Source organism: Myripristis murdjan, chromosome 13 (assembly GCF_902150065.1).
Source record: "Myripristis murdjan chromosome 13, fMyrMur1.1, whole genome shotgun sequence".
NCBI classification, from domain to species: Eukaryota; Metazoa; Chordata; class Actinopteri; order Holocentriformes; family Holocentridae; genus Myripristis; species Myripristis murdjan.
In genome coordinates this window covers 15,511,553-15,537,970 of record NC_043992.1, presented here as the reverse complement: position 1 = coordinate 15,537,970, position 26,418 = coordinate 15,511,553, and the positions used below count along the sequence as shown (strand labels likewise).

General features: G+C 40.3%; 3 protein-coding genes across 3 annotated transcripts; all 3 read left to right on the top strand.

Moving 5' to 3' along the window:
• The first annotated feature begins 2,539 nt into the window (after nucleotides 1-2,539).
• LOC115370517 (apolipoprotein A-I-like) lies at nucleotides 2,540-3,548 on the top strand. The gene is made up of 3 exons (XM_030067543.1): nucleotides 2,540-2,582; nucleotides 2,735-2,879; nucleotides 3,047-3,548. Exons 1-3 carry the CDS (start codon nucleotides 2,540-2,542, stop codon nucleotides 3,546-3,548), a joined length of 690 nt encoding a protein of 229 aa, XP_029923403.1.
• Nucleotides 3,549-7,539: 3,991 nt separating this feature from the next.
• On the top strand, nucleotides 7,540-22,139 carry LOC115370516 (apolipoprotein A-I-like). The gene is made up of 5 exons (XM_030067542.1): nucleotides 7,540-7,577; nucleotides 11,031-11,082; nucleotides 11,235-11,379; nucleotides 11,538-12,006; nucleotides 21,951-22,139. The coding sequence occupies exons 2-5, from the start codon at nucleotides 11,040-11,042 to the stop codon at nucleotides 22,137-22,139; spliced, it is 846 nt and encodes a 281-aa protein (XP_029923402.1). The 5' UTR covers nucleotides 7,540-7,577; nucleotides 11,031-11,039.
• A 492-nt stretch (nucleotides 22,140-22,631) lies between these two features.
• LOC115370515 (apolipoprotein A-I-like) lies at nucleotides 22,632-23,900 on the top strand. Its single transcript, XM_030067541.1, has 3 exons — nucleotides 22,632-22,885; nucleotides 23,048-23,192; nucleotides 23,318-23,900. Exons 1-3 carry the CDS (start codon nucleotides 22,843-22,845, stop codon nucleotides 23,898-23,900), a joined length of 771 nt encoding a protein of 256 aa, XP_029923401.1. The 5' UTR covers nucleotides 22,632-22,842.
• Nucleotides 23,901-26,418: the final 2,518 nt, after the last annotated feature.

Sequence of the window (26,418 nt, the reverse complement as noted above, 5' to 3'; positions counted from 1 at the left end):
GGTTCACACGGACGTCAGTAAAAAAAAAAAAATAGTAACATGCCAATATGGACTTTAATTTAAAAAAAAGTTACAATGTGGACGACTTGAAAACTGACAATATGACTGAAAGATAAAAGCAAAGATGGATAGAATTAAATATGTAACTCTAACCATCTCTGATAAAGCTAACACTACTCCTGTGTTGAGGACAGTCCAGTTGTTTGTGCAGGAACAGGTGCCACTTTGCTGGTGCTCTCTCTCCCAGCACTGAGTCTACCTCGCTTGACCACTGACCAGACTCAGACTTTTTTGTGACAAAAATACTTTTGCAGGCAGATATTCAGATATGCAAGGTACAGCATCTGCTATTCCCTGGATCTGGTTTATTCATATAAAGTGCACTCATTCAGGTTTATTTGCCTATGAGAAGAAAATTGACCTCTAATCGGTCCATAATGTCTGTCTGAACTTGTTTGTTCATCCATGATTTTCGACAGTGTGTTGTGAAGGCATTTTGTCCAGCTGCTTTAAAGAAGTGTCCAACAGCCTGTACAAATGAAATCAGTCTGAAATCAGCCTGCATGGTCAGACCTTCAGAAATCCACCTGTTTGTACCAAATTTGCCCTTTGTTTTGCTATGTTGTAAACACCCCTTGGTCACCTACTAAAAATAGCATGTAATTCAGTGCATTTCTTTATTTTCTGTGGTTTAAATAAATTACTAATGATAATTTGTTCTCTCTGTTCTTTCTGTCCATGGTGCATTTTACAATAGCAAAGCAGGTCCCTCAGTTCTGGCTGGTCACACACTGAATCATGCACTAAATAGTGTAACATAAATCTTCAAATCATAACCCGGTCTTTTATTTGCTTCAGTCAGTGAGTAGGGACCTGCCTTTTTACAAAACTGTTGCTCAGCAAAGATGGGAAATGCTATCAAATTGTTTATTAAAAGCAGTAAGTATACATATTACCTGTATAAAAAGGATGTGACCAAATAACCTCAGATGATAAAAAGAAAAAAACAAAACAAAACTGCATCTATGCTGCAAAAACAATCCGGCTTCTCACTGAGACCGGCCTTTATTTATCAAAATGTGTACACATGCCCAGCTTTTTAACAAAGTTTTGGGTAAGGTCTTATTTTTCAAATCCCATCATCATCAAGTATTTCTGTGATGTCTACCTTGCCTTTTGCTGAAACAACACCCCTGCAGGTATTCTAGCAATAACAAGATTGAGCGAAGATCCCTGTTATATGTAACAGGCATACGTTTATTAAGTTTGTGCACTGCTAACATAACTCGTCCTTTCCGATGTAAAATCAAATTTGCTTGATCAGCATGCAATGGTGGACAAATTACACAACCCCATCACTTAAGTTGAATTATAGATACTCTCTGTTAAAGTACTGGAGTACTTGCCTCTCCACATACTTAAGAATTAAAAAGTACATTTTCTTTTTGATGTCAATTGTTTTAATATCAATTGTTTTCACAATTGCAGAACCCCTTAAGTCTCTGAAACCACCTAATGAATGCACTGACGTTTCTGTAGAACCATAATGCTAAACAAATGTACTAACCACCATTGTGTTAGTTTGCACTTTGCTCACAAAATATCACATTCCTGTCACAATACATTAGTATGTGTATAAATACAGTGGATAATCAACCAAGCTAATCTAAGGCCAAGCTACAACTACATAAGTTCATAGTACCAGTGCAAAAAAGTCTTAAAGCCATCACAAAAGTGAAAATAAGCCAGGAAGCTGCTAACAGCTGCCAAATGTCAAAAGAAATTCACTTAACTGGGCTTAAGCGGCTTGCTTGCTCTCTCTTTTTCTGTTTCTCCCCTGTGCCCCAGACTGTTTGAACCTTTTAACAATAAAACACCACCAAGTGTAAAATGAATCTGCTGTGCTTACTGGGGAGTCTTCAAGTTTTCCAACATGCAGGAAAGTCCAGGTTGTGTGTTGCTGCTCACTGAAAGTAGCCAACACGATGGTGGTGGGGACAGAAATTGGCACAGGCACGGCCCAGGGCAGGCACCTCGATTTGCTTACTTTTGACATGAAATGAAGATTATTTATTAAATTAATTAGGTTTTTATATCTTCCCTGTCCCAATTGCACACAAATAAATAAATAAATACATTTATTTATACTCCCACCCTTGGTGCCCTCTGATTGGATGGCACCCTGGGTGATGCCTATATAGCTTATGCCGAGGACTGTCTCTGTCAGATTATGTCTTAGGTAGCAACCCAGAGCTAATCTCGTTGAACGGTCTGCACTGCTTTTTAGCCAAGCCTAATCTACTCAGATTGCATCTTCTTGCATTAAATGTGCCTGCTTGTCTGGTCTTTACTTTGCTTCAACCGAGGCATTTCAAGAGTTACTGGATTACTAACTGTTTTTTGATTGTCAGATTTTGCTCCTCTTCACTTCTGTTTGTGGGCAATCTAAACATGTTTTCATGAAACCCCTTTTACTGAAACACTGTTAGAGTGTATATTCACCTACTGTTCTCTGCTGTTTGCTCCTCAGACAAACATCATGAAATTCATGGCTCTCGCTCTCACCCTCCTGCTGGCAGTGGGTGAGTATTGCAGCTCCTGCTGCTCACCTGGTTCCTCAGAGAACTAACACTTTTGCTAAATAATAATAAATCCTTGAATAGAATAGTGGCTGCTGTGTTTTCCTTTACTCTAGTCACCATCTTTCTCCTCCCCTGGCCTCCTCTCTCTCCAGGCTGCCATGCTGCCTCCATGCAGAGTGATACAGACTCCCAGATGGATGACAGCGGACCTGCTTTGATCGTCTTCCTGGAGAAGGTGAAGAACATTGTGGAGAACGCCCTGGCCAACCTCAGTGACACCGACCATGAGAAATTCAAGTACAGAAATGCATTCAGTCATTCGCGTACTAGTTTCATTCTCCTCTAATCGATTCATATTTAGCCATTCTCTTAGTCGCTCATATATGTTCTTTTTCAGGATTTTCTCATGTCAGTTATTTCTCACAATTTTGCTTTTGTTCTTACCTCTTTCCTCCCTCTCGCAGGGATCAGCTATCTAATGACCTGGATATGATACTCAACCTAATTAAGAACCTTACAGCTGAGCCTTACATTTACGCACTTTCTGACCTGATCAAAGAAGCCACTGCTGCTGTCCATGAGTTCATCCATACTGAAATACATAGCCTGCGCACTGACCTAGAGAACCGGCGTATTAGCCTGAGGACTGTCCTGAGGAAACATGTCAATAGGATCCTCATCAAGGTGGATCCAATCATCACCGACTATGCTAGGAAGCACAGGGCTGGCATTGACGCTCTGACGGCCAAGCTGGAGCCCCTGGTCATGGAGATGATCACAATGCTGCTCATCGCTCAGGATAACATGAAACCCATAGGGGAGACTGTGGACAAGTTGGACTGGTCCCTGCAGGACCTGAGGACAATGGTTGAAACCTATGTGGCTGTTCAGCTGAGAGAGGCCATCACCGTGGTAGAACAAGTATATAACGAAATATCAAATAACCTGCAGGGAATCTTTTCTTAGATAGACAACCTGCTCAGCTAAGAAGAGAAAGAAATTACCTGGCACATACAGTCCAGTCAGTCTAACTCATAAAAGGACCCAACCCAAGAGAAACAACAGTAGTAATGTTTTTATTGGTCCTAATACCCTCCTGCATCATATATTAAAAGTATACCCTCATGGATTTAGTGGAATATACTTTTTTAAAGGTCAAAAGCAAAGTCTCAACATTTGGTGTTAATACAGGAGGGTCTTTGTACACCTATCCAACAAATTTGATGTCTTTTCCTAAGTTCTGGCAGTCAGTCTTTCCAATAAAACACCTTTTCAGAGGATACTCTAATGTCTTATAACTGTGTTTGGAGTACTATTACCCCAATTTTTTGGGCCAAGTTTTCCACAGACATATTGTTACTGCTGAATAAGAGGACCTTGGTACAACAATTTCTAACGATTTGTCTGTTGTATTATCTCATGGACACTTAACAGAACAGCTCATAAACATCTTATTTCAATACTTACATTTGTTTTCCAGTGGGCAGCAATGTAGCTAATGAAGACATAAGCTTATACCAATACTAATGGTAATGTTTAGTATGTCACTAGCTGTAATAGCTTTGAGCACTGAGCACTTAACATTAGCAGAGTTTGCACAAATTGCATCAATAGCATCAATAGCAGTATTCGCTATAGTAACAGTCATGAACATCACACTACACTACACTGCAAAAAGTATGCAGCCACGTGAACAGGGACGATTTCTAGGAGCAGCCCTTCATGCATGTAGTACCCTGCAAAAGTGTTGAACCCACTGTTATATCATAAATCTTTTTCTACACGACTAGTAGCCTGGGTTTCATTCATTCATTCATCTTCTAAACCGCTTGTCCTCACAAGGGTCGTGGGGGGTTGCTGGAGCCTATCCCAGCGCTCATTGGGCGGAAGGCAAGGAAACACCCTGGACAGTCGCCAGTCCATCTCAGGGCTAGCCTGGGTTTGATACCACAAAAAAAACAAAAAAAAAAAAACATATATATAGATAGATAGATAGATAGATAGATATGTGTGTGTGTGTGTGTGTGTGTGTGTGTGTGTGTGTGTATACACAGATGGTTGACGTTGAAGGTTGCCAGGTAATCATGTCAGGCATCCCCCGTTTATTGCACTTGCCCGCTCTGTCTCTCTTTAAAAACAGCACACTTTTTGCACAAAACACACAAACCTGGCAACTCTGTAATTCCGCTTAGACTTTACACCGGCTGCTGGTAACGCTATGTGGAGTTAAAATGACAAAATTGGTTCATAATGTGACATTGATTGGGACAACAACAACAACAACAACAACAACAACAATAATAATAATAATAATAATAATAATAATAATTGAGGGATGCTAAGATTAAATTTAGGTGTGTTTGCGCTAAAATCGCACCTGCTTCAACACATGTGGTTTTAGCCATTATAATTGGTGTATCAGTATGAGGTCAAAGTAGATAATTACAGTGGCATATCCTAGGCCATATGTCCATCACTGGGTCCATATGCAACACATCTACAGCCTCTATAGCAAACACCAGTGCATGTCACTCAGCCCAGCAATAACAATGTACAGTATCACTGCCCTGAAATATGGCAAAATAGAAACAATTGAAGGAATAATGTTTGTAGTGTTGGGTAAAAAAGAATAATTCAATCTTACCTTTACGTGTTAAGTTAAACTGCCTTGTTTCCATGTTGCATACTTCTTTAATGCTAGAGAAACAGAGTTCACATGAGTTCATGAGTTCAACCACTCATCGGGTTTAAATGTCAGTATGTGAGAATATGAAATTAAAATGGAGCAGGAATCAGATCATTTCTGTGTGTTTATCCATATTCACCCTAAACCTAACCCCAAACCCATGTTTTGTTTTGTTTTATTTAATGGGGACATTTGGGTAAACATGAAATCAACATGATATTTTTTCAATGTCCTGACCACTTTTGGAACCCACACTGTTCAGGATTCACTTTGCTCCAGCACAGTATGAAGACCACTTCACTCACACCATCATCTACTATCCACTACTTACTCTGTCACACTCAAATACACACTGAACACCATGTTTCAGCACCATGGTTTCAAAGTTTTGCTGCTCTCAACACATCAAAGTGTTTCATGCTTTTTTCTTTTTTTTTAAAAGACATTTGATCTCATGATTTTAAAGAAATGATGACATTCTGTTTTCAATGTACTTTCTTTGAAATATAACCTACCCAGAATGTGTGTCAACACAGTTTAGAAGCCATGGGTTCATAGTTTGCATGTTGCAGATGTGCCAATATTTACTTTTGCAAAGGGGAGAAGCTGAGGCATAAGGGTATGCTGTTTTGTCGGGGAAGTTGTAAAGTAAATGATCCGGATGATGCGGCAAATGGCACTTTTTGTCTCTAAGTCTCTTAATCACAGCTGGGGGTTGCATTCACACCAAGTTTCTAGATGACTCCTTTATCTGGTTGTTTTTTGTAACATAATCAGGTTGTGATTTGTCACCTGCTGGTAAAACGCAGTGACAGTGAGACAAATAATTTGTCTGCCCACATCTTCCAGTAGATACTTTGGAATCTTAACCAGTGTATTTACTGAGTGGGACTGCAGCTTTGAGCAAATAATGTAATGTTGATCTGTGTCAGAGTTCAGCTCTTTTGAAAGAGTGCATGGTTCTAACCACAGGGGGGCAGGAGAGAGGAGGACTGCTGCACTGACTGCAGTCAAGCCTGCATTTGGCACATCATCATGACCAGCTTAACTCAAACAGAGGTCTGCAGTCTACCTCTGCCATGGTGCACTGAAGTGAGTGAATCTCCTAGAATTGTATGGCTCAGCTTGTTGCCAACCATGCTATGAATTGTCAAATTATTATCCCCACTGAGTAAATACATTCTTAGCTCAAACATCACATACCCTCCACTTCTTACACATGCTGTATTTCAGGTGACACACACAGAATAACCCGCCAAAAAGATGTAAAGATGTTTGGGTTCATGTAAAAGCATTTCTAACCCCTCTCTATTTGTTTTGGCTATAACATGGGTGGTTTGGTTTTAGTAAAGAGGGGAATGACCCCTGGCATCTTGGGCAATGGTAGCTTTAGGACTACAAACAGGCCTCGGAACTGAGATGATCAATCTAACACCTATGCACCAAAACACATGTTGTACATACTGTCCCAACACAACCTCAGCACTTCAACATGTGCCATATATGGTCAAGTCAAAAATCTTGCCGCACAACAACAAAGCTCTTGACCCATTTTAACATATTTTGTCAATAAATACTATTTGAATATTTTTATTTCCTGCACACCCTAAGAAAATAAGTGGCTGTGCAGGAGGCACCCTTTTTTGCCCTGGTAATTTCAGTGTGCTGTACATGTTTCAAGTTGTGCATCCCCTGCAGAAAAAATGTTTATTAATATACATATATATTTCAACTTGGTTGACTATGTTTAAAACAACAGTTTTATTTTTTTATTACCCATTAAATGTTTTTTTAAAAATCAACATTTAAACATGAACAGTGGCAGTTTAAACGCTTAAACCCTGAAAAGGCCATTTTTTATGAGTTTTGGTAGCCACCCCTATCCATGTGGTGCACTGTCACTCAGTAAACCACATTGTCTCATTGTCAAATGGCAAAATTGACTCATAAACCTGTGAGATACTGTTCCTATCAGTGTTCCTATCATAGAAATTGCCCCGGTGTATCCCAAATTTACTTGCCTTGGCCTATGTGTGTTTGTGGCTCTGTGTGTGAGCATGCTTGTTTGTATATGGACTGCCTTGTGTGCGCGCTGGCACTCACTGAAAGCTCTCCTCCCAGCAGGTGGCCACTGAACCCTCAACCCAGTCCCCTGCTAAGGGAAGCAGTTAGGGGGTGAGGTCCACTTCCATGGAGACACACGGCCCTCACACCTTCCCCTCCCTCCCACAAGACCTCACCCCTCACCCAGGCACTATAAAAGGTTGACACTCCCATCAGTTGTTCAGTCTCAAGGCCAACAGCACCAGGTAAGACAAGCGACTGCTGCAGCTGTAGCAGGGACTAAGGCTGAGTTGGCACTGAATACACAATAGGGAGTCAGTACAGAATCATTTGTGTGCCATTGTGTGTTTTTTTTTTTTTTTTTTTTTTTTTTTTTTTTTTTAAAGTTTTATTTGGAAAGCACCACTGGGAACTGCTAGATGGAGGTTACAGTGTTCTTGTCTTTCAGTATTAATGAAGTTATGAAGTATTGCTTCTTTGGAAGGTGGAGAAGTTGATGTGTTCACTTTGACATCTACCTTGCAGAGAAGGTTTCTCATCCTGTGACGATATTTCAGCAGTTATTTTTCATTCAATATACGTTCATTTCAATATAATTCCTCTGGATATAAATACTAACTTGGAGTGCAGAGAGCTGAACAGCTAATTCTTTGTTCAGGGCCGGCCCTGGCCTTTCTGGAGCCCTAGACAAGTTCCAGAGATGACGCCCCCACCCCACACCGTCCCTTTTAGTGAGCCACAAGATCCCTCTGTGCCTTACCCAGGGAGGCTCCTCCATTTTCCAGCTCATCGCACACCATTACATCATGCACCACATCCACCATGTACTACATTAGGCTGCAACACAGTTAATTAGTTTCATCAACTCCCATTCTGTCACACACAAAATACTTGTAAATTCTAAACTAGAAATAAGACAACTTCATTACTGATTAGCAGCACATCTTCCTCATTTCTTCATTCAAGTAATACAAATATCCAAACTGTGTGATTATAATCACTAAACAGATGAATATATTTGATGTATTGTGATGTATTTTGCCTTTTTGTCTACACTACATTATCTATTGATCAGCCAATTTATTGGCTTTAAAGGGAAATGTCATCATGTCACAGTAACCTACAAAATACAACCCCTTTGTTTAAAAGGAGGAGGGGAGGGGGTGAAGAAATATTTGACTGGACTGGTTCACACGGACGTCAGTAAAAAAAAAAAATAGTAACATGCCAATATGGACTTTAATTTAAAAAAAAGTTACAATGTGGACGACTTGAAAACTGACAATATGACTGAAAGATAAAAGCAAAGATGGATAGAATTAAATATGTAACTCTAACCATCTCTGATAAAGCTAACACTACTCCTGTGTTGAGGACAGTCCAGTTGTTTGTGCAGGAACAGGTGCCACTTTGCTGGTGCTCTCTCTCCCAGCACTGAGTCTACCTCGCTTGACCACTGACCAGACTCAGACTTTTTTGTGACAAAAATACTTTTGCAGGCAGATATTCAGATATGCAAGGTACAGCATCTGCTATTCCCTGGATCTGGTTTATTCATATAAAGTGCACTCATTCAGGTTTATTTGCCTATGAGAAGAAAATTGACCTCTAATCAGTCCATAATGTCTGTCTGAACTTGTTTGTTCATCCATGATTTTCGACAGTGTGTTGTGAAGGCATTTTGTCCAGCTGCTTTGAAGAAGTGTCCAACAGCCTGTACAAATGAAATCAGTCTGAAATCAGCCTGCATGGTCAGACCTTCAGAAATCCACCTGTTTGTACCAAATTTGCCCTTTGTTTTGCTATGTTGTAAACACCCCTTGGTCACCTACTAAAAAATAGCATGTAATTCAGTGCATTTCTTTATTTTCTGTGGTTTAAATAAATTACTAATGATAATTTGTTCTCTCTGTTCTCTCTGTCCATGGTGCATTTTACAATAGCAAAGCAGGTCCCTCAGTTCTGGCTGGTCACACACTGAATCATGCACTAAATAGTGTAACATAAATCTTCAAATCATAACCCGGTCTTTTATTTGCTTCAGCCAGTGAGTAGGGACCTGCCTTTTTACAAAACTGTTGCTCAGCAAAGATGGGAAATGCTATCAAATTGTTTATTAAAAACAGTAAGTATGCATATTACCTGTATAAAAAGGATGTGACCAAATAACCTCAGATGATAAAAAGAAAATACAAAACAAAACAAAACTGCCCCTATGCTGCAAAACAATCCGGCTTCTCACTGAGACCGGCCTTTATTTATCAAAATGTGTACACACATGCCCAGCTTTTTAACAAAGTTTTGGGTAAGGTCTTATTTTTCAAATCCCATCATCATCAAGTATTTCTGTGATGTCTACCTTGCCTTTTGCTGAAACAACACCCCTGCAGGTATTCTAGCAATAACAAGATTGAGCAAAGATCCCTGTTATATGTAACAGGCATACATTTATTAAGTTTGTGCACTGCTAACATAACTCGTCCTTTCCGATGTAAAATCAAATTTGCTTGATCAGCATGCAATGGTGGACAAATTACACAATCCCATCACTTAAGTTGAACTATAGATACTCTCTGTTAAAGTACTGGAGTACTTTCCTCTCCACATACTTAAGAATTCAAAAGTACATTTTCTTTTTAATATCAAAGTATTGTTTTCACAATTGCAGAACCTCTTAAGTCTCTGAAACCACCTAATGAATGCACTGACGTTTCTGTAGAACCATAATGCTAAACAAATGTACTAACCACCATTGTGTTAGTTTGCACTTTGCTCACAAAATATCACATTCCTGTCACAATACATTAGTATGTGTATAAATACAGTGGATAATCAACCAAGCTAATCTAATGCCAAGCTACAACTACATAAGTTTGTAGTCCCAGTGCAAAAAAGTCTTAAAGCCATCACAAAAGTGAAAATAAGCCAGGAAGCTGCTAACAGCTGCCAAATGTCAAAAGAAATTCACTTAACTGGGCTTAAGCGGCTTGCTTGCTCTCTCTTTTTCTGTTTCTCCCCTGTGCCCCAGACTGTTTGAACCTTTTAACAATAAAACACCACCAAGTGTAAAATGAATCTGCTGTGCTTACTGGGGAGTCTTCAAGTTTTCCAATATGCAGGAAAGTCCAGGTTGTGTGTTGCTGCTCACTGAAAGTAGCCAACACGATGGTGGTGGGGACAGAAATTGGCACAGGCACGGCCCTCGATTTGTTTACTTTTGACATGAAATGAAGATTATTTATTAAATTAATTAGGTTTTTATATCTTCCCTGTCCCAATTGCACACAAATAAATAAATAAATACATTTATTTATACTCCCACCCTTGGTGCCCTCTGATTGGATGGCACCCTGGGTGATGCCTCTATAGCTTATGCCAAGGACTGTCTCTGTCAGATTATGTCTTAGGTAGCAACCCAGAGCTAATCTCGTTGAACGGTCTGCACTGCTTTTTAGCCAAGCCTAATCTACTCAGATTGCATCTTCTTGCATTAAATGTGCCTGCTTGTCTGGTCTTTACTTTGCTTCAACCGAGGCATTTCAAGAGTTACTGGATTACTGATTGTTTTTTGATTGTCAGATTTAGCTTCTTTTCACTTCTGTTTGTGGGCAATCTAAACATGTTTTCATGAAACCCCTTTTACTGAAACACTGTTAGAGTGTATATTCACCTACTGTTCCCTGCTGTTTGCTCCTCAGACAAACATCATGAAATTCATGGCTCTCGCTCTCACCCTCCTGCTGGCAGTGGGTGAGTATTGCAGCTCCTGCTGCTCACCTGGTTCCTCAGAGAACTAACACTTTTGCTAAATAATAATAAATCCTTGAATAGAATAGTGGCTGCTGTGTTTTCCTTTACTCTAGTCACCATCTTTCTCCTCCCCTGGCCTCCTCTCTCTCCAGGCTGCCATGCTGCCTCCATGCAGAGTGATGCAGACTCCCAGATGGATGACAGCGGACCTGCTTTGATTGTCTTCCTGGAGAAGGTGAAGAACATTGTGGAGAACGCCCTGGCCAACCTCAGTGACACCGACCATGAGAAATTCAAGTACAGAAATGCATTCAGTCATTAGCGTACTAGTTTCATTCTCCTCTGATCGATTCATATTTAGCCATTCTCTTAGTCGCTCATATATGCTCTTTTTCTCATGTCAGTTATTTTTCACAATTTTGCTTTTGTTCTTACCTCTTTCCTCCCTCTCGCAGGGATCAGCTATCTAATGACCTGGATATGATACTCAACCTAATTAAGAACCTTACAGCTGAGCCTTACATTTATGCACTTTCTGACCTGATCAAAGAAGCCACTGCTGCTGTCCATGAGTTCATCCATACTGAAATACATAGCCTGCGCACTGACCTAGAGAACCGACGTATTAACCTGAATACTGTCCTGTGGAAACATGTCAATAGGATCCTCATCAAGGTGAATCCAATCATCACCGAGTATGCTAGGAAGCACAGGGCTGGCATTGACGCTCTGACGGCCAAGCTGGGGCCCCTGGTCATGGAGATGATCACAATGTTGCTTACCGCTCAGGATGACACCAGAGAAATCATGAAACCCATAGGGGAGGCTTTGGACAAGTTGGACTGGTCCCTGCAGGACCTGAGGACAATGGTTGAAACCTATGTGGCTGTTCAGTTGAGAGAGGCCATCACCGTGGTAGAACAAGTATATAACGAAATATCAAATAACCTGCAGGGAATCTTTTCTTAGATAGACAACCTGCTCAGCTAAGAAGAGAAAGAAATTACCTGGCACATACAGTCCAGTCAATCTGACTCAAAAAAGGACCCAAACCAAAAGAAACTACAGTAGTAATGTTTTCATTGGTCCTAATACCCTCCTGCATCATATATTAAAAGTATACCCTCATAGATTTAGTGGAACATACTTTTTTAAGGTAAAAAGCAAAGTCTCAACATTTTAATACAGGAGGGTCTTTGTACACCTATCCAACAAATTTGATGTCTTTTCCTAAGTTCTGGCAGTCAGTCTTTCCAATAAAACACCTTTTCAGAGGATACTCTAATGTCTTATAACTGTGTTTGGAGTACTATTACCCCAATTTTTTGGGCCAAGTTTTCCACAGACATATTGTTACTGCTGAATAAGAGGACCTTGGTACAACAATTTCTAACGATTTGTCTGTTGTATTATCTCATGGACACTTAACAGAACAGCTCATAAACATCTTATTTCAATACTTACATTTGTTTTCCAGTGGGCAGCAATGTAGCTAATGAAGACATAAGCTTATACCAATACTAATGGTAATGTTTAGTATGTCACTAGCTGTAATAGCTTTGAGCACTGAGCACTTAACATTAGCAGAGTTTGCACAAATTGCATCAATAGCATCAATAGCAGTATTCGCTATAGTAACAGTCATGAACATCACACTACACTACACTGCAAAAAGTATGCAGCCACGTGAACAGGGACGATTTCTAGGAGCAGCCCTTCATGCATGTAGTACCCTGCAAAAGTGTTGAACCCACTGTTATATCATAAATCTTTTTCTACACGACTAGTAGCCTGGGTTTCGTTCATTCATTCATCTTCTAAACCGCTTGTCCTCACAAGGGTCGTGGGGGGTTGCTGGAGCCTATCCCAGCGCTCATTGGGCGGAAGGCAAGGAAACACCCTGGACAGTCGCCAGTCCATCTCAGGGCTAGCCTGGGTTTGATACCACAAAAAAAAAAAAAAAAAAAAATACATACATATATATATATATATATATATATATATATATATATATATATATATACACATAGATAGATAGATAGATAGATATGTGTGTGTGTGTGTGTGTGTGTGTGTGTGTGTATACACAGATGGTTGACGTTGAAGGTTGCCAGGTAATCATGTCGCTTACTCTGCTCCTTCAACCTGGAATGGTCTCCAAAAAACTCTTAGGCTTAATACTCTCATTCCCATGTCTAGTTTTAGAACTCTTATCTCAGACCTGGTAATATCTGAAAAGGGAGTATGCAAATGCTTCCCTGTTTGATTCCTCGTTTTGATCCCTGCTTGTTTTCTGGTTAATGATCCTGCCTGATGTGCATACTACGCTGATTTCCCCTCCACATCCCTTTTTCCCTTTCCATCTCTTGCCCCATCCTTGACTTTTAACTGCCCCCTCCCAGCCCGGCTGTTTCTTGCTTGCTCTTGCTCTTATATCCTTCTGCATTTATGTTTTATGTCATCCCAGCCTTCCTGTACTACCTTATTCTCTTCTTTATCTCCCCCTGGCTGCTGCTGGCGTGCATGCTTTCTTGCTCTTTTATCTTTCTTTTATTCTTTTTGTTTGTAATCTTGTCCTGCTCTGGTTGTTCTTGGTCTTATGTTTGTATGTTGTTGTTTTTATGTCAGGTGATGCTCGTAAAAGAGCTCTTGGAGCTCAAGCTTCTTCCTGGTAAAATAAAGGCTAAATAAAAATAATGTCAGGCATCCCCCGTTTATTGCACTTGCCCGCTCTGTCTCTCTTTAAAAACAGCACACTTTTTGCACAAAACACACAAACCTGGCAACTCTGTAATTCCGCTTAGACTTTACACCGGCTGCTGGTAACGCTATGTGGAGTTAAAATGACAAGATTGGTTCATATTGTGACATCGATTGGGACAACAACAACAACAACAACAACAACAACAATAATAATAATAATAATAATAATAATAATAATTGAGGGATGCTAAGATTAAATTTAGGTGTGTTTGCGCTAAAATCGCACCTGCTTCAACACATGTGGTTTTAGCCATTATAATTGGTGTATCAGTATGAGGTCAAAGTAGATAATTACAGTGGCATATCCTAGGCCATATGTCCATCACTGGGTCCATATGCAACACATCTACAGCCTCTATAGCAAACACCAGTGCATGTCACTCAGCCCAGCAATAACAATGTCCAGTATCACTGCCCTGAAATATGGCAAAATAGAAACAATTGAAGGAATAATGTTTGTAGTGTTGGGTAAAAAAGAATAATTCAACCTTACCTTTACGCGTTAAGTTAAACTGCCTTGTTTCCATGTTGCATACTTCTTTAATGCTAGAGAAACAGAGTTCACATGAGTTCATGAGTTCAACCACTCATCGGGTTTAAATGTCAGTATGTGAGAATATGAAATTAAAATGGAGCAGGAATCAGATCATTCTGTGTGTTTATCCATATTCACCCTAAACCTAACCCCAAACCCATGTTTTGTTTTTTTCTTAATTTAATGGGGACATTTGGGTAAACATGAAATCAACATGATATTTTTTCAATGTCCTGACCACTTTTGGAACCCACAGGTGTGCAACTGGGGTCTGTTTGATCCCAAGCTGTTTTAGCCAGGGTTATTTTATTCTTTTAAAATTACACATTACATTTATACATTTCATACTATTACACTCAAATACCACCTCCTTCAGTCTCCTCCACTAGGGGCCACCACAGGATAATCAATCAATCAGTCACTCTCTACACATAAAAAAAGAAAAGTAGTAGTCTAATTTACAGTAATTCAAATTGCATAATGTCCAAGAGAAAAAAGGGAGAAGACATTTGTTTCTTCTATATTTACAATGCATTGTATGTTTTCTTATTGTGCAAATAAACCTTTCTCAAAGTGTTCTCATTTGTTAGTTCACATTTCCTGCTGCAAGATGTTTTTCAGAACATTTTTTAACAAATGATGCTCTTAAAAAGTGATGGGGATTCAGCCTAATAAACTGAACGTTTTGGTGGTATGTGCACGTTTGGCTCAAATTGCAGGTATGAATAGCAAAATACAAGATTATTGTTTGATTAAAAGTCTGTCCCAATGATTGTTTCTTGCACTGCTAGCTGCTATCAGTACATAGTGTCTTCTGACATTATGTGTCGTTCCCTGCAATGTTGATGCAGGAGGCGTTTCTGAATACTTCAGGGAAAGACTGCATGAATGGGGTTGTACTCTTACTGGGGTTATACAGTACTGTTATACTTATACTGTTCAGGATTCACTTTGCTCCACCACAGTATGAAGACCACTTCACTCACACCATCATCTACTATCCACTACTTACTCTGTCACACTCAAATACACATTGAACGCCATATTTCAGCACCATGGTTTCAAAGTTTTGCTGCTCTCAACACATCAAAGTGTTTCATGCTTTTTTTTTTTTTTTTTTTTAAAAGACATTTGATCTCATCATGATTTTAAAGAAATGATGACATGCTGTTTTAAATGTACTTTCTTTGAAATCTAGCCTACCCAGAATGTGTGTCAACACAGTTTAGAAGCCATGGGTTCATAGTTTGCATGTTGCAGATGTGCCAATATTTACTTTTGCAAAGGGGAGAAGCTGAGGCATAAGGGTATGCTGTTTTGTCAGGGAAGTTGTAAAGTAAATGATCCGGATGGTGCGGAAAATGACACGTTTTGTCTCTAAGTCTCTTAATCACAGCTGGGGGTTGCATTCACACCAAGTTTCTAGATGACTCCGTTATCTGGTTGTTTTTTGTAACATAATCAGGTTGTGATTTGTCACCTGCTGGTAAAACATAGTGACAGTGAGACAAATAATGTGCCTGCCCACATCTTTCAGAAGATACTTTGGAATTTTAACCAGTGTATTTACTGAGTGGGACTGCAGCTTTGAGCAAATAATGTAATGTTGATCTGTGTCAGAGTTCAGCTCTTTTGAAAGAGTGCATGGTTCTAACCACAGGGGGGCAGGAGAGAGGAGGACTGCTGCACTGACTGCAGTCAAGCCTGCATTTGGCACATCATCATGACCAGCTTAACTCAAACAGAGGTCTGCAGTCTACCTCTGCCATGGTGCACTGAAGTGAGTGAATCTCCTAGAATTGTATGGCTCAGCTTGTTGCCAACCATGCTATGAATTGTCAAATTATTATCCCCACTGAGTAAATACATTCTTAGCTCAAACATCACATACCCTCCACTTCTTACACATGTTGTATTTTAGGTGATACACACAGAATAACCTGTCAAAATCCTTGGTAAAGATGTTTGATTCCGTGTAAAAAGCATTTCTTTCCCCTTCTTTATTTGTGTTTGCTATAATGTGGGTGGTTTGGTTTTAGTAAAGAGGGGAATGACCCCCTGCATCTTGGGCAATGGTAGTTTTAGGACTACAAACAGGCCTTGGAACTGAGATGATCAATCTAACACCTACGCACCAAAACACATTTTGTACATACTGTCCCAACACAACCTCAGCACTTCAACATGTGCCATATATGGTAAAGTCAAAAATCTTGCCGCACACTAAAGCAGCCCCAGACCCAACTGATAAATGAACATTTTATTTTAACATATGACTGTGCAGGAAACACCCTTTTTTTCTTGTAATTTGAATGTGCCATTAATGTTTGAAATTGTGCATTCCCTGCAGAAAAAAACAGTTGATTAATATAAAAAAGTTTGCTTTTTTAACCTGGTTGTGTTTGTTTAAAGAAAGAATTTTATATTTTTTATTACCAATTAAGTACAAAAAAATTAACATTTAAACATGAACAATGTCAGTTTAAACACTCAGAATCACAAAACTGCATTTCCAGCAGTGCATGTATTGCACATGCATTGTGACTTATAATAAAGACTGACACTATGCTGTGTAATAGCACATCAAGGGGAGAAAGTAGGGAAGGGGAGGGAAAAAGGTTTTTACTTTAATCCAAGTCCTAAACTTTCCACATGCACGTAATGCAAATTACTGAGTTTCCTCTTCCTTATGGGATTGTTTTTGTGTTCATGAGTTTTGGCACCTAACCCTATCTATTTGGTACACTGTCCCACTAATTTACTAATAAAACCATATCAAACTTCACTAACCAATGTGCACTTGAGATTAACAGTGCACCCAGTAAACCTCATTATCTTTGGTACAGCCTTGCACCAAATAGCAAAATAGACTCATAAACCTGTGAGATAATGTTCCTATCAGTGGCCAACCCAACACATGTTGGCTGGCATAGAAATTGCCCCAGTGTGTTGTTTGGCCTGTGTGAGTGTTTGTGGTTGTGTGTGTGAGCATGCTTGATCGTTTTTAGACTCCCTTGTCCTGAATTTTAAGCAGTGACCATAACTCACCCTTATTTTGCTCAACACATTGACTGTAGGTTATCTGAGTTCAGGGTGGACCCACTTTTCTCGGTTTACTCTCAAGCTGTACAACCCACAGGGCGATGCAACCTACAGTGACTCTCTGCGGCTAGGGACTTGGTCCAAATATCTGTATTAAGTCAGAAGCGACCTCAACAGATGTGTATGTGTGTATGTGTGTGTGTGTGTGTGTGTGTGTGTGTGTGTGTGTGAGAGAGAGAGAGAGAGAGAGAGAGAGCATTCCACACTTGCTTACAGCTGAGATAACCTCCCCTGCTGGTTGCGATCAGTGCTCCATCATGGAGGCAGCTGGTCCAATGACGTGACCTTTGAACCTCAGCCAGAGCCTGATCAAATGGTAGATTTGCTGATTAAATATTTATCAGCTCCAGGCAATTACTCAACATCTGTCCGGCTGTTTGTTTGTCACTTTAATGCTGGTTGTTGATTATCTACAAAGGAAACTTTTTGTAAGTTCTTAGTAGCAGTCAGCACAATTACTTGTGTTAGCCCGAGAGGCGTTGAAATAGCTAAAAGTCCTTATTTATTCAGGTCATAATGTCTGTTTGGAAGGTATTGGCTTAAAGGTGCAATGTGTGGATTTGAAAGATATGTTTTAAAAGGTCCTATAGTATATCTTAAAAATTACATTGCTTACAAACCATCCTCAAGGTAAAAATGGCTCTCCAGGACACCAAAAAGTTACCAGATCACTGTTGTTTTTTACAATAGCAGGACCTGCAACTGTTTGATTTAGAACACTCAAAAATGTTTTTTTTTTTTTTTTTTTTTTTTTTATCATGGCATGTGTATCAGTAGGCTCTGCCAATGTCAACAAATATTTGTCAGAACTACAAATTCCTATTCCTCAAATGCCATGAAGCCTCAATGACAAACTGACATTAAATCATACCAAATTTAGTTTCCCCCATGATAAAGTTATTTTGGTCATGTGTGCCCATTGCTTTGAGCATGCAGCTGCACCCTTTAGGGCCTTATGAAATCAGCAACCTTAGAAACTGTCTCAGCTGGCATGAACACTGAGGTCCTATTGATAACAATTATGACAGCAGTAATCTAGATAGACAGCTCATGCCGAGTGGATGCAGAGTCAATGTGGTGCAATGAGGGCAGTCTCAAAGGTTGCTGTTCCAGATAAGAGTCATTCTTCTGACAAGGTTTGTCCCTGTTTTATTCACGGTCAGCAGCTATACGTTCAGACCAGCTGATAGACAGAACACTCTTATCTCACAGGGGCAGGCCAAATCCACCAGGGACTACAAAGACAGTACATGCTGGAGCCGTCCAGGTGTACCCTATTTTGCTGCTTATGTAGAAGAGCAGGTTTACTGTGTTTTTGTTGTGATTACGTAGTGATGAATCCTCCACTTTGCACATTTCTATATGTTTCCTGAAGAAGAGGAGATGGCAATCTCCACAGTCCACAAGTTTTTTTTTTTGGCTAAACCAGTCACTGCTTGAGTCCTTAGCTGGAGACTCAGATAAACAAATGGCTGGGTGTCACCTTCCAGGGTTCGCCCATTGTGTTTTCAATGCCTTTGTTGTATCATGCTAACTTTAAAGCCTTGTGTCTTAAAAACAAGTACAGTTGATGTTATCAGTATCCCAGTAGGTGTTGATGGGTCTTGGCTAGGTGACTGTTCTATCACCCCTCTGTCTTCAAGGCTTCATAAAGCTCAGCTTGGCTCCTCAGCAACAGGGGATGTCCATAAAAAATAAAATGAGCAAGGGAGTAGTTGGGGGTGAGAAAGGACAAATAGCATGGTGTGAAATGATGAATGAAAAAGAGAAGAGGAAACAGAGACAAAGAGACAAAGACGTGAACCGCAATTTGGCTTTATATAGGCAGGGAGGAATTGTTGCAGCCACACATCGCAAACTATCACATTACCATCACTACCTATCTATATATCTATCTATATGAGAATTCCCCACTTGCTTCATTTACATCTCCTTCTAGCTTGGGTCTTCTACCAGAGGCCCAGGAGCCTGAGGGTTCTGCACAGTATCTTAGCTGTTCTTAGGACTCTGCTCGTCTGGACAGAGATCTCAGATGTTGTTCCTGGAATCTGCTGGAGCCACTATCTTCTCGAGCTCCTCTCTCAGCCCTTGGTATTTTTCTAGCTTCTCGTGTTCCTACCTCCTGATGCTGCTGTCACTCAGGATCACTACATTCATCACTCCTGCCTTTTCCTGCTGTTTGTCAACCACCATGATGTCTGGTTGATTAGTCACCACCAGCTTATCCGTTTGCAAGAAGTAAACTGTCTCTACCATCTTCTTGTAACTAATCTCACCTTCCTGAAGTCCCACAGGATCTTGGCTCTGTTATTCTCAACCACCTTTGGAGGTGTCTTCCATTTTTCCATGTATATGTATATATGTATACATACATGCATACATCCACACACACAAACACACACACACAGGCATGTATGTACTATACTGCGGTGTGTGCTAAGTATGTTGTGTAATATGACAGTGATGACATCAAGACAGAAATGCACTGAACATATATGCTGGCAAACGTATGATTATGCAAGAAACACAAACCAGTCTCTCTTTTAATATTGATTGACACACAGCATTGATGACAATGATTAACCCCGTGCTGCACTGTTAGCCTAGCTTTCATTCTGCAGATATATCAGATCCCATCATTACCTGGCTCATCATTACCGCCTCATTCACCAGTATGGAAAGATGCTTATGGACAATGATTTTTGCAGCACACTCACACAGATGTGCAGATGAAATAAATGCATCTAATATGTAAGTGAAGAAAGAAGATGATCATGAACATAGCTCCATGCATGCTCAGTCTGTCTCTGATTAGATGTGCAATAAAAGTACCTGAGTCATCACTGATCTTTATTTTATAGCCTTAAAACATTAACCTCTGTTTTGTTTTGTTTTGTTTTCCCACTTACATGTTGGGAAATGCATGACAGTTTGTTTCAGTGATTTCACCTTACACTGTGTAAAAACTGGAAATCAGGAGCGGATGTATACTTAATTTGCAAGGCTGATGCTTGTGTGACAGAAATTATGCATTATATTAACAATATGGAATGTATGTAATTTTTTCACTACATTCACTGTGAAAATACTAGGATTCCTATTCCTGCAATGACATGAAGCAACAAAGACAAAGTCCACAACTGACAAGACAAATGGCAGCATGGCACACACTACCCTTTGATCTATTAATCATGATAGCTCAAATACACTCCACAGGTTTTGTCCTGCTGTGATCTGAGAGAGCTCTGTCTCGTAGATTTCAGCACTATCTTAAATGATGTGTGTGTGTGCGCATGTGTATGTGTGTGTGTCCTTGCCTGTGTACTCATGCATACAGTATGTGTTCTCAAGAATTCAATCAGTGAAGATTAACTGTGATTTCATTTCACATACTGTAGCTGATTGCATCAAACTCAGCTCTAGTCACTGTCTTCTGTTTGCTTTCATCTGTTTTTGTTGGCGGCCTTTTGGAGGCTCTAATTGTAAACAGTGTGGTTCTCTTAAGGTCCCACGCACACAACTCAAACAAATGGCATGCAAGCAAACCAGTGGGATCAGACTAGCTCTGAAATGTAAGCCTTAAAAAAAACACAAAGAAAAAACAGATTAAATATTGTGTATTTTGGCAATGAATGTCAATTTACTGAAATGGAGGGTTTTATTGATTGAAAATCTTGAAAAGTCACATGAAAAGGAAAAATGCCCAAGCTATTTCTTGCTTCCCATGACATATATAACATTGTGGTTATATACGTCATTTTATATGTAGGATCCTACAATACCATAAGTGCATATAGTTTCACTGTTGATGGCTCCAATATGTAAAGACCTCATACTTATTTGCTGTCATTGCTCTTATAAGTGGACTCTCCTATTACTGCCTTTCCTCTCTTCACTCTCTCTGTTTTCTTTCTGTTATTGCCTCCACTGAACTTTCTGTCCCTGTAACCATATTTTTTTCTCTCTCCCTCCATATCTCATTTATCTCTCATACACATCAGGTATTATTTAAAAGCCAAACTTCGATCGTCCCTAGGATAGGCCTATCCTCCCTCCAACAATTCCTCGTTTGAACTTTGTTATCTTCCTCCCTCTCAATTATATTCTCCTTTCTCTCCCTTTTGGTGTCTTCCTGGCTAGATCTTCACACCATTTTGCCTTTGTTCTTTTCTCTCTCTCATGTTTTACATTGCTACGGGAGACACCTTGGCCACAGGACAGGTGGGAAAGGCCTTCATTGAGCAGACAAATTGCCATACTCCTGTAAGAGAGAATAGTGAGAAATACTCACATAAAACCGTCCAAAAATTAATGAGTGTGACTATGTGTGTCTGTGCACTCGTATACATAGTGAACCAGTCTGAGTGTGTGTGTGTGTGTGTGTGTGTGTGTGTGTGTGTGTGTGTGAGTGTGTGTTCCTGTGCCTCCGCAGTGTGCTGACACTCACTGAAAGCTCTCCTCCCAGCAGGTGACCATTGAACCCTCAACCCAGTCCCCTGCTGAGGGAAGCAGTTGGGGGGTGAGGTCCACTTCCACGGAGACACACGGCCCTCACACCTTCCCCTCCCTCCCACAAGGCCTCACCCCTCACCCAGGCACTATAAAAAGTCGGCTCTCTCCACAGTTGTTCAGTCTCAAGACCAACACCACCAGGTAAGACAAGCAACTGCTGCAGCTGTAGCAGGGACTCAGGCTGAGTTGGTGCTGGATACACAATAGGGAGTCAGGACAGAATCATTTGGAGATTTTTTTTTTTTACTAGAACACTGTGTAAACTGTTGAGTTTTGATGAAGTTGAAGTACTGCTTCTTTGGAAGGAGGAAAAGTTGATTTGTGTGATGTGTAATTTTTAAATCTACCTTAGAGAGAATGTTTCTCATGTTGTGATGGCATAGTGTAGTGTTAAAGCTACTTGAAAAGCCCAAATTCCTCTGAGTGGAAACACTAACATGGAGCGCAGAGAGCTGAATAGCTAATTCTGTGTGTCTTAAAGATTATGTCTTAGGTAGCAGCCCAGAGCTAATCTCCTTGAATAGTCTGCTCTGCTTTGTAGCCAAGCCTAATCTTCCCAGATTACATCTTCTTTTAATAGGCTGGCAGATGTCTGGTAGTGAACTCATTGGAGGCAGTGTAGGGATGAGTGTGTAAGTTGGAGCATGCATTAAATGTGGCTGCTTATCTGATCTTTACATTGGTTCAGCTGGGAGGTGATTCAAGAGTTAGTGGATTACAGGGTGTACTTTTTTATTTTCAAATTTAGTTTGTCTCCTCTTCTGTTTGTGTGCAATCTAAGCATTTTTTCATGATTGTTATGTATATTCATCAACGGTTCCCTTCTGTTTGTTCCTCAGACGGACATCATGAAATTCGTGGCTCTCGCTCTCGCCCTGCTGCTGGCAGTGGGTGAGTACTGCAGCTCCTGCTGGTCGCCTGGTTCCTTAGAACGCTTTTGCTAAATCAATATGGCTTCATAGATAAATAAGCACTTGAATAGAATACTGATTTCTGCGCTTTCCTTCCCTCTGCTCACCATCTTTCTCCTCCTTTGGCCTCCTCCCTCTCCAGGCTCCCATGCTGCCTCCATGCAGAGTGATGCAGTCTCCCAGCTGGATCAGGTCAGAGGTGCTGTTAATGTCGCCCTGGAGGATGTGATTAACAGTCTCAAGAATGCCGCTGCCAACCTTGAGGACACCGAGTACAAGGAATACAAGTACAGCAATGCATTCAGTTATCATCAGTTTCATTCTCTTCTGATTGATTGATGTTCAACCATTTTCTTAGTTGATTGATTCATGATTTTGCTTTTGTTCCTCCCTCTTTTCCTCCCTCTCCCAGGGATCAGCTGGGTAAGAGCCTGGATTTGGTCCACGAGAGATTCAAGGCTGCCCAGGGCGAAGTAGCCCCTTACACCAACGCATTCATCGGCCAGTTCGAAGAATCTGCCACTTCATTCTTTAACACCATGAAGGCTGAGATTGAAGCCCTGCGCACCGAGCTGGAGCCCCATAGTGAAACCGTGAGGACTGTCGTAATGAAACACTTAAACGAGTACCGCGCCGCTCTGGAGCCAGTCATCGACGAGTATGCTGCCAAGCATAGGGCTAACATGGATGAGCTGAAGACCAAGCTGGAGCCCATTATCGAGGACATGCAAGCCAAGGTGACCACCAATGTGGAGGAGACCAAGAATGCCGTGATGCCCATTGTTGACCACGTGAGCGGCAAGATGCACGAGCACCTGGAGGCCCTGAGGAAGATGGCTGAGCCCTACGTGGCTGAGTACAGGGAACAGCTGAAACAGGCCGCCACCGACATGAGCGCTGAGGGGCTGAAGGAGAAGGTCGCACCTTTTGTTGAGGATTTCAAGGCCAAGCTGAGTGCTTTCTGCCAGAGCCTTACTGCTGCCAGCAAGAAGTAAACTGTCTCTACCATCCTCCTGTAACTAATCTCACCTTCCTATCTCTTCTTCCTCCATTCCACCCTTCTCTCCATTCCTTCTCTCTTCACACACACATGTACACACCATCTCCCAAACACGAAGCCAGTGCCTAACTGGTGCGCTTTCTTTGCAACAAAATGTCGGGACTCTTGCTCTTTCTCTCTTCCATGCACAGACCTCACTTCAAGCGCGCATGCTCAAGCACATGCAAGCAAAGACATACACGGACACATACATACTCAACACACACATGTGCTTTACCATTCACGTGCCAGGACCAACTGCTTGATCAAATGTTTTGTGTAGGAATTGTATGTGAATATTCACAAGTGCCTGAACCTCTGTGTAATGCTGCTTGTCTGATAAAAACTGTGCTTCAACGAATACAGCTCAATAAACATTTGACTGTTTCATACTACTTCATTATCTGATGTTTTATTTGACAGTCTTACATTTTTTCCCTCATGATGTATCTGTGATTATATTGACCATGTGGTCTAAATATTTGTTTGTGCACACATTTAATTTTGACTGATAGTTTGCACACAGTAGATATACAGAGTAGACACAATATATATACAGAGTAGACACAGTATATATACAGAGTAGACAGAGTATATAAGAATAAGAATCACTTTATTGTCATTGTCATGGTTAACAACGAAATTAGGTGCAATCCTTCAGTGCAGTATAGAAAAACATAATAAATAATAAAAGTGAGGAAAAAGACAGTCACGCGTACACATACACTCCTTCACATTCCAATATTGCATGTTACAATATTGCACAGACTTATTATTGTATATATATATATATATATATATATACAGAGTAGTGCAATAGTAAAGAGCATCATAGAGCATCATAGAGCTGTGTGATGTATTGAGTCTTGAGCCAACTCATTTAACAGTTTCATCAGATGACAAAACAGCATGAATTTGAATCAGACCCAGGCCTTTTGCTCCATGTCATCCCCTTTCTCTGCCCCCTTGACCCAAATTCCCTTGATTCCCCAGCATTTGTCCTGCAAGTAAAAAAATATAAAGCATATATTAAAATATGGCATACAGTTGGCAAAATCAAATATCAGAATTCTATTTTCACCTTAATTTGACATCAGTCACTATGACGCCAACAAGGATTCATTAAAAAAAAAAAAAAAAAAAAAAAAAAAAAATCAAACTATTGTGATAGTAGCATATACAGTTAGGTCCATAAGTATTTGGACAGTAACACAATAGTCATAACTTTGTCCTTGTACACCACCACAGTGGATTTGAAATGGAGCAGTCAAGATAGGATTTAAGTGCAGACTTTCAGTTTTAATTTAAGGAGTTGAACAGAAATATGGCATCCACGGTTAAGGAATTACAGCCAGTTGTATACATTGTAACACCATTTTCAGAGGCTCACATAGACAGACAGGAAAGACAGGGCAGAGAAAGGGGATGACATGAAGAAAAGGGCCTGAGTCGGATTCAGATTCACACTGTTTTGTCAAATGATGCAAATTTTAAATGCTTGTGCACAGGACTCCATGCCTCACACAGAAGGCAGCGCTATGATGTGCTTTACTATTGCTGTAAAACCGGGCAGAATTAACTCTTGTTGTGTTTGAATATGGATAATTTTAACCAATAAAATTTAGTAGATGTCCCAGCAATGTCGCTATGTTGTGTACATTGAGTCTTATTAGGGTTTTTGATCTCAGCAGGTCTTTAAGGTCACACCCTGCTGATAGCCTTTCATGAGCGCATGACTGATTACAAGGTCAATTGGAAAAACACTATATTAAAACAATCTCTTCTACTTGAAACCAACATCCAATAATGTGGAATATTTTTTGCCTTTGGCCCTGTAAGCTGTGATTAATGACCTGATCAGAGCAGAAATTCAGTCTATTGACAAGCTGGAATCAAGTTGTGTTTTATTAAGGAAAAGCCCTCTTCTCTACTCGGATCCCTCAGGCTAGAACCAGTCAACACTGCGCCATTGTAGAGTCATATGGGGCCACAGCCACACACACAAACACACACACACACACACACACACACACACACACACACACACACACGAAGAGATCACCACCAAACTATAAATGATACCTCAGTCTTTTTGAATCATTACAAACATTATGCACTAATCTTCATAGGTCTCACCACATCACATTTGCATAGGTGAAAACTTATGCAAACCTATGAAGCATTCATTTTAGTAAGTAATTAGTGAATAACTGACTCCTAAATTAGGATGGTGTTGAAACTCTGATCCAGGAAAAATGAGCAATGAATAATAAAAGCAGCTAGTTGCCATCCACATCTGTCCACACCCTGTAACACTGGGTGATTACATTGTTATTAACGACTTACTGATTGGACAATTCAAGCTCTACTTTAGGCTTTAGGCTATAGGAACTAATAGTAGTACATCTTATTGCATACAGGGATTTCTAGATGTTCCAAATATGGCTACTGGGTGCGTGCCTGTGTGCACACAC

Excerpts from the sequence above, each read along its gene's own strand:
- LOC115370517 (XM_030067543.1), top strand. The coding sequence starts at position 2,540 with ATGAAATTCATGGCTCTCGCTCTCACCCTCCTGCTGGCAGTGG. Across the intron at positions 2,583-2,734 it reads CACCCTCCTGCTGGCAGTGG|GCTGCCATGCTGCCTCCATG; the intron begins GTGAGTATTGCA and ends CTCTCTCTCCAG. Across the intron at positions 2,880-3,046 it reads ACCGACCATGAGAAATTCAA|GGATCAGCTATCTAATGACC; the intron begins GTACAGAAATGC and ends TCCCTCTCGCAG.
- LOC115370516 (XM_030067542.1), top strand. The coding sequence starts at position 11,040 with ATGAAATTCATGGCTCTCGCTCTCACCCTCCTGCTGGCAGTGG. Across the intron at positions 11,083-11,234 it reads CACCCTCCTGCTGGCAGTGG|GCTGCCATGCTGCCTCCATG; the intron begins GTGAGTATTGCA and ends CTCTCTCTCCAG. Across the intron at positions 12,007-21,950 it reads CCATCACCGTGGTAGAACAA|GTGACCATTGAACCCTCAAC; the intron begins GTATATAACGAA and ends TCCTCCCAGCAG.
- LOC115370515 (XM_030067541.1), top strand. The coding sequence starts at position 22,843 with ATGAAATTCGTGGCTCTCGCTCTCGCCCTGCTGCTGGCAGTGG. Across the intron at positions 22,886-23,047 it reads CGCCCTGCTGCTGGCAGTGG|GCTCCCATGCTGCCTCCATG; the intron begins GTGAGTACTGCA and ends CTCCCTCTCCAG. Across the intron at positions 23,193-23,317 it reads ACCGAGTACAAGGAATACAA|GGATCAGCTGGGTAAGAGCC; the intron begins GTACAGCAATGC and ends TCCCTCTCCCAG.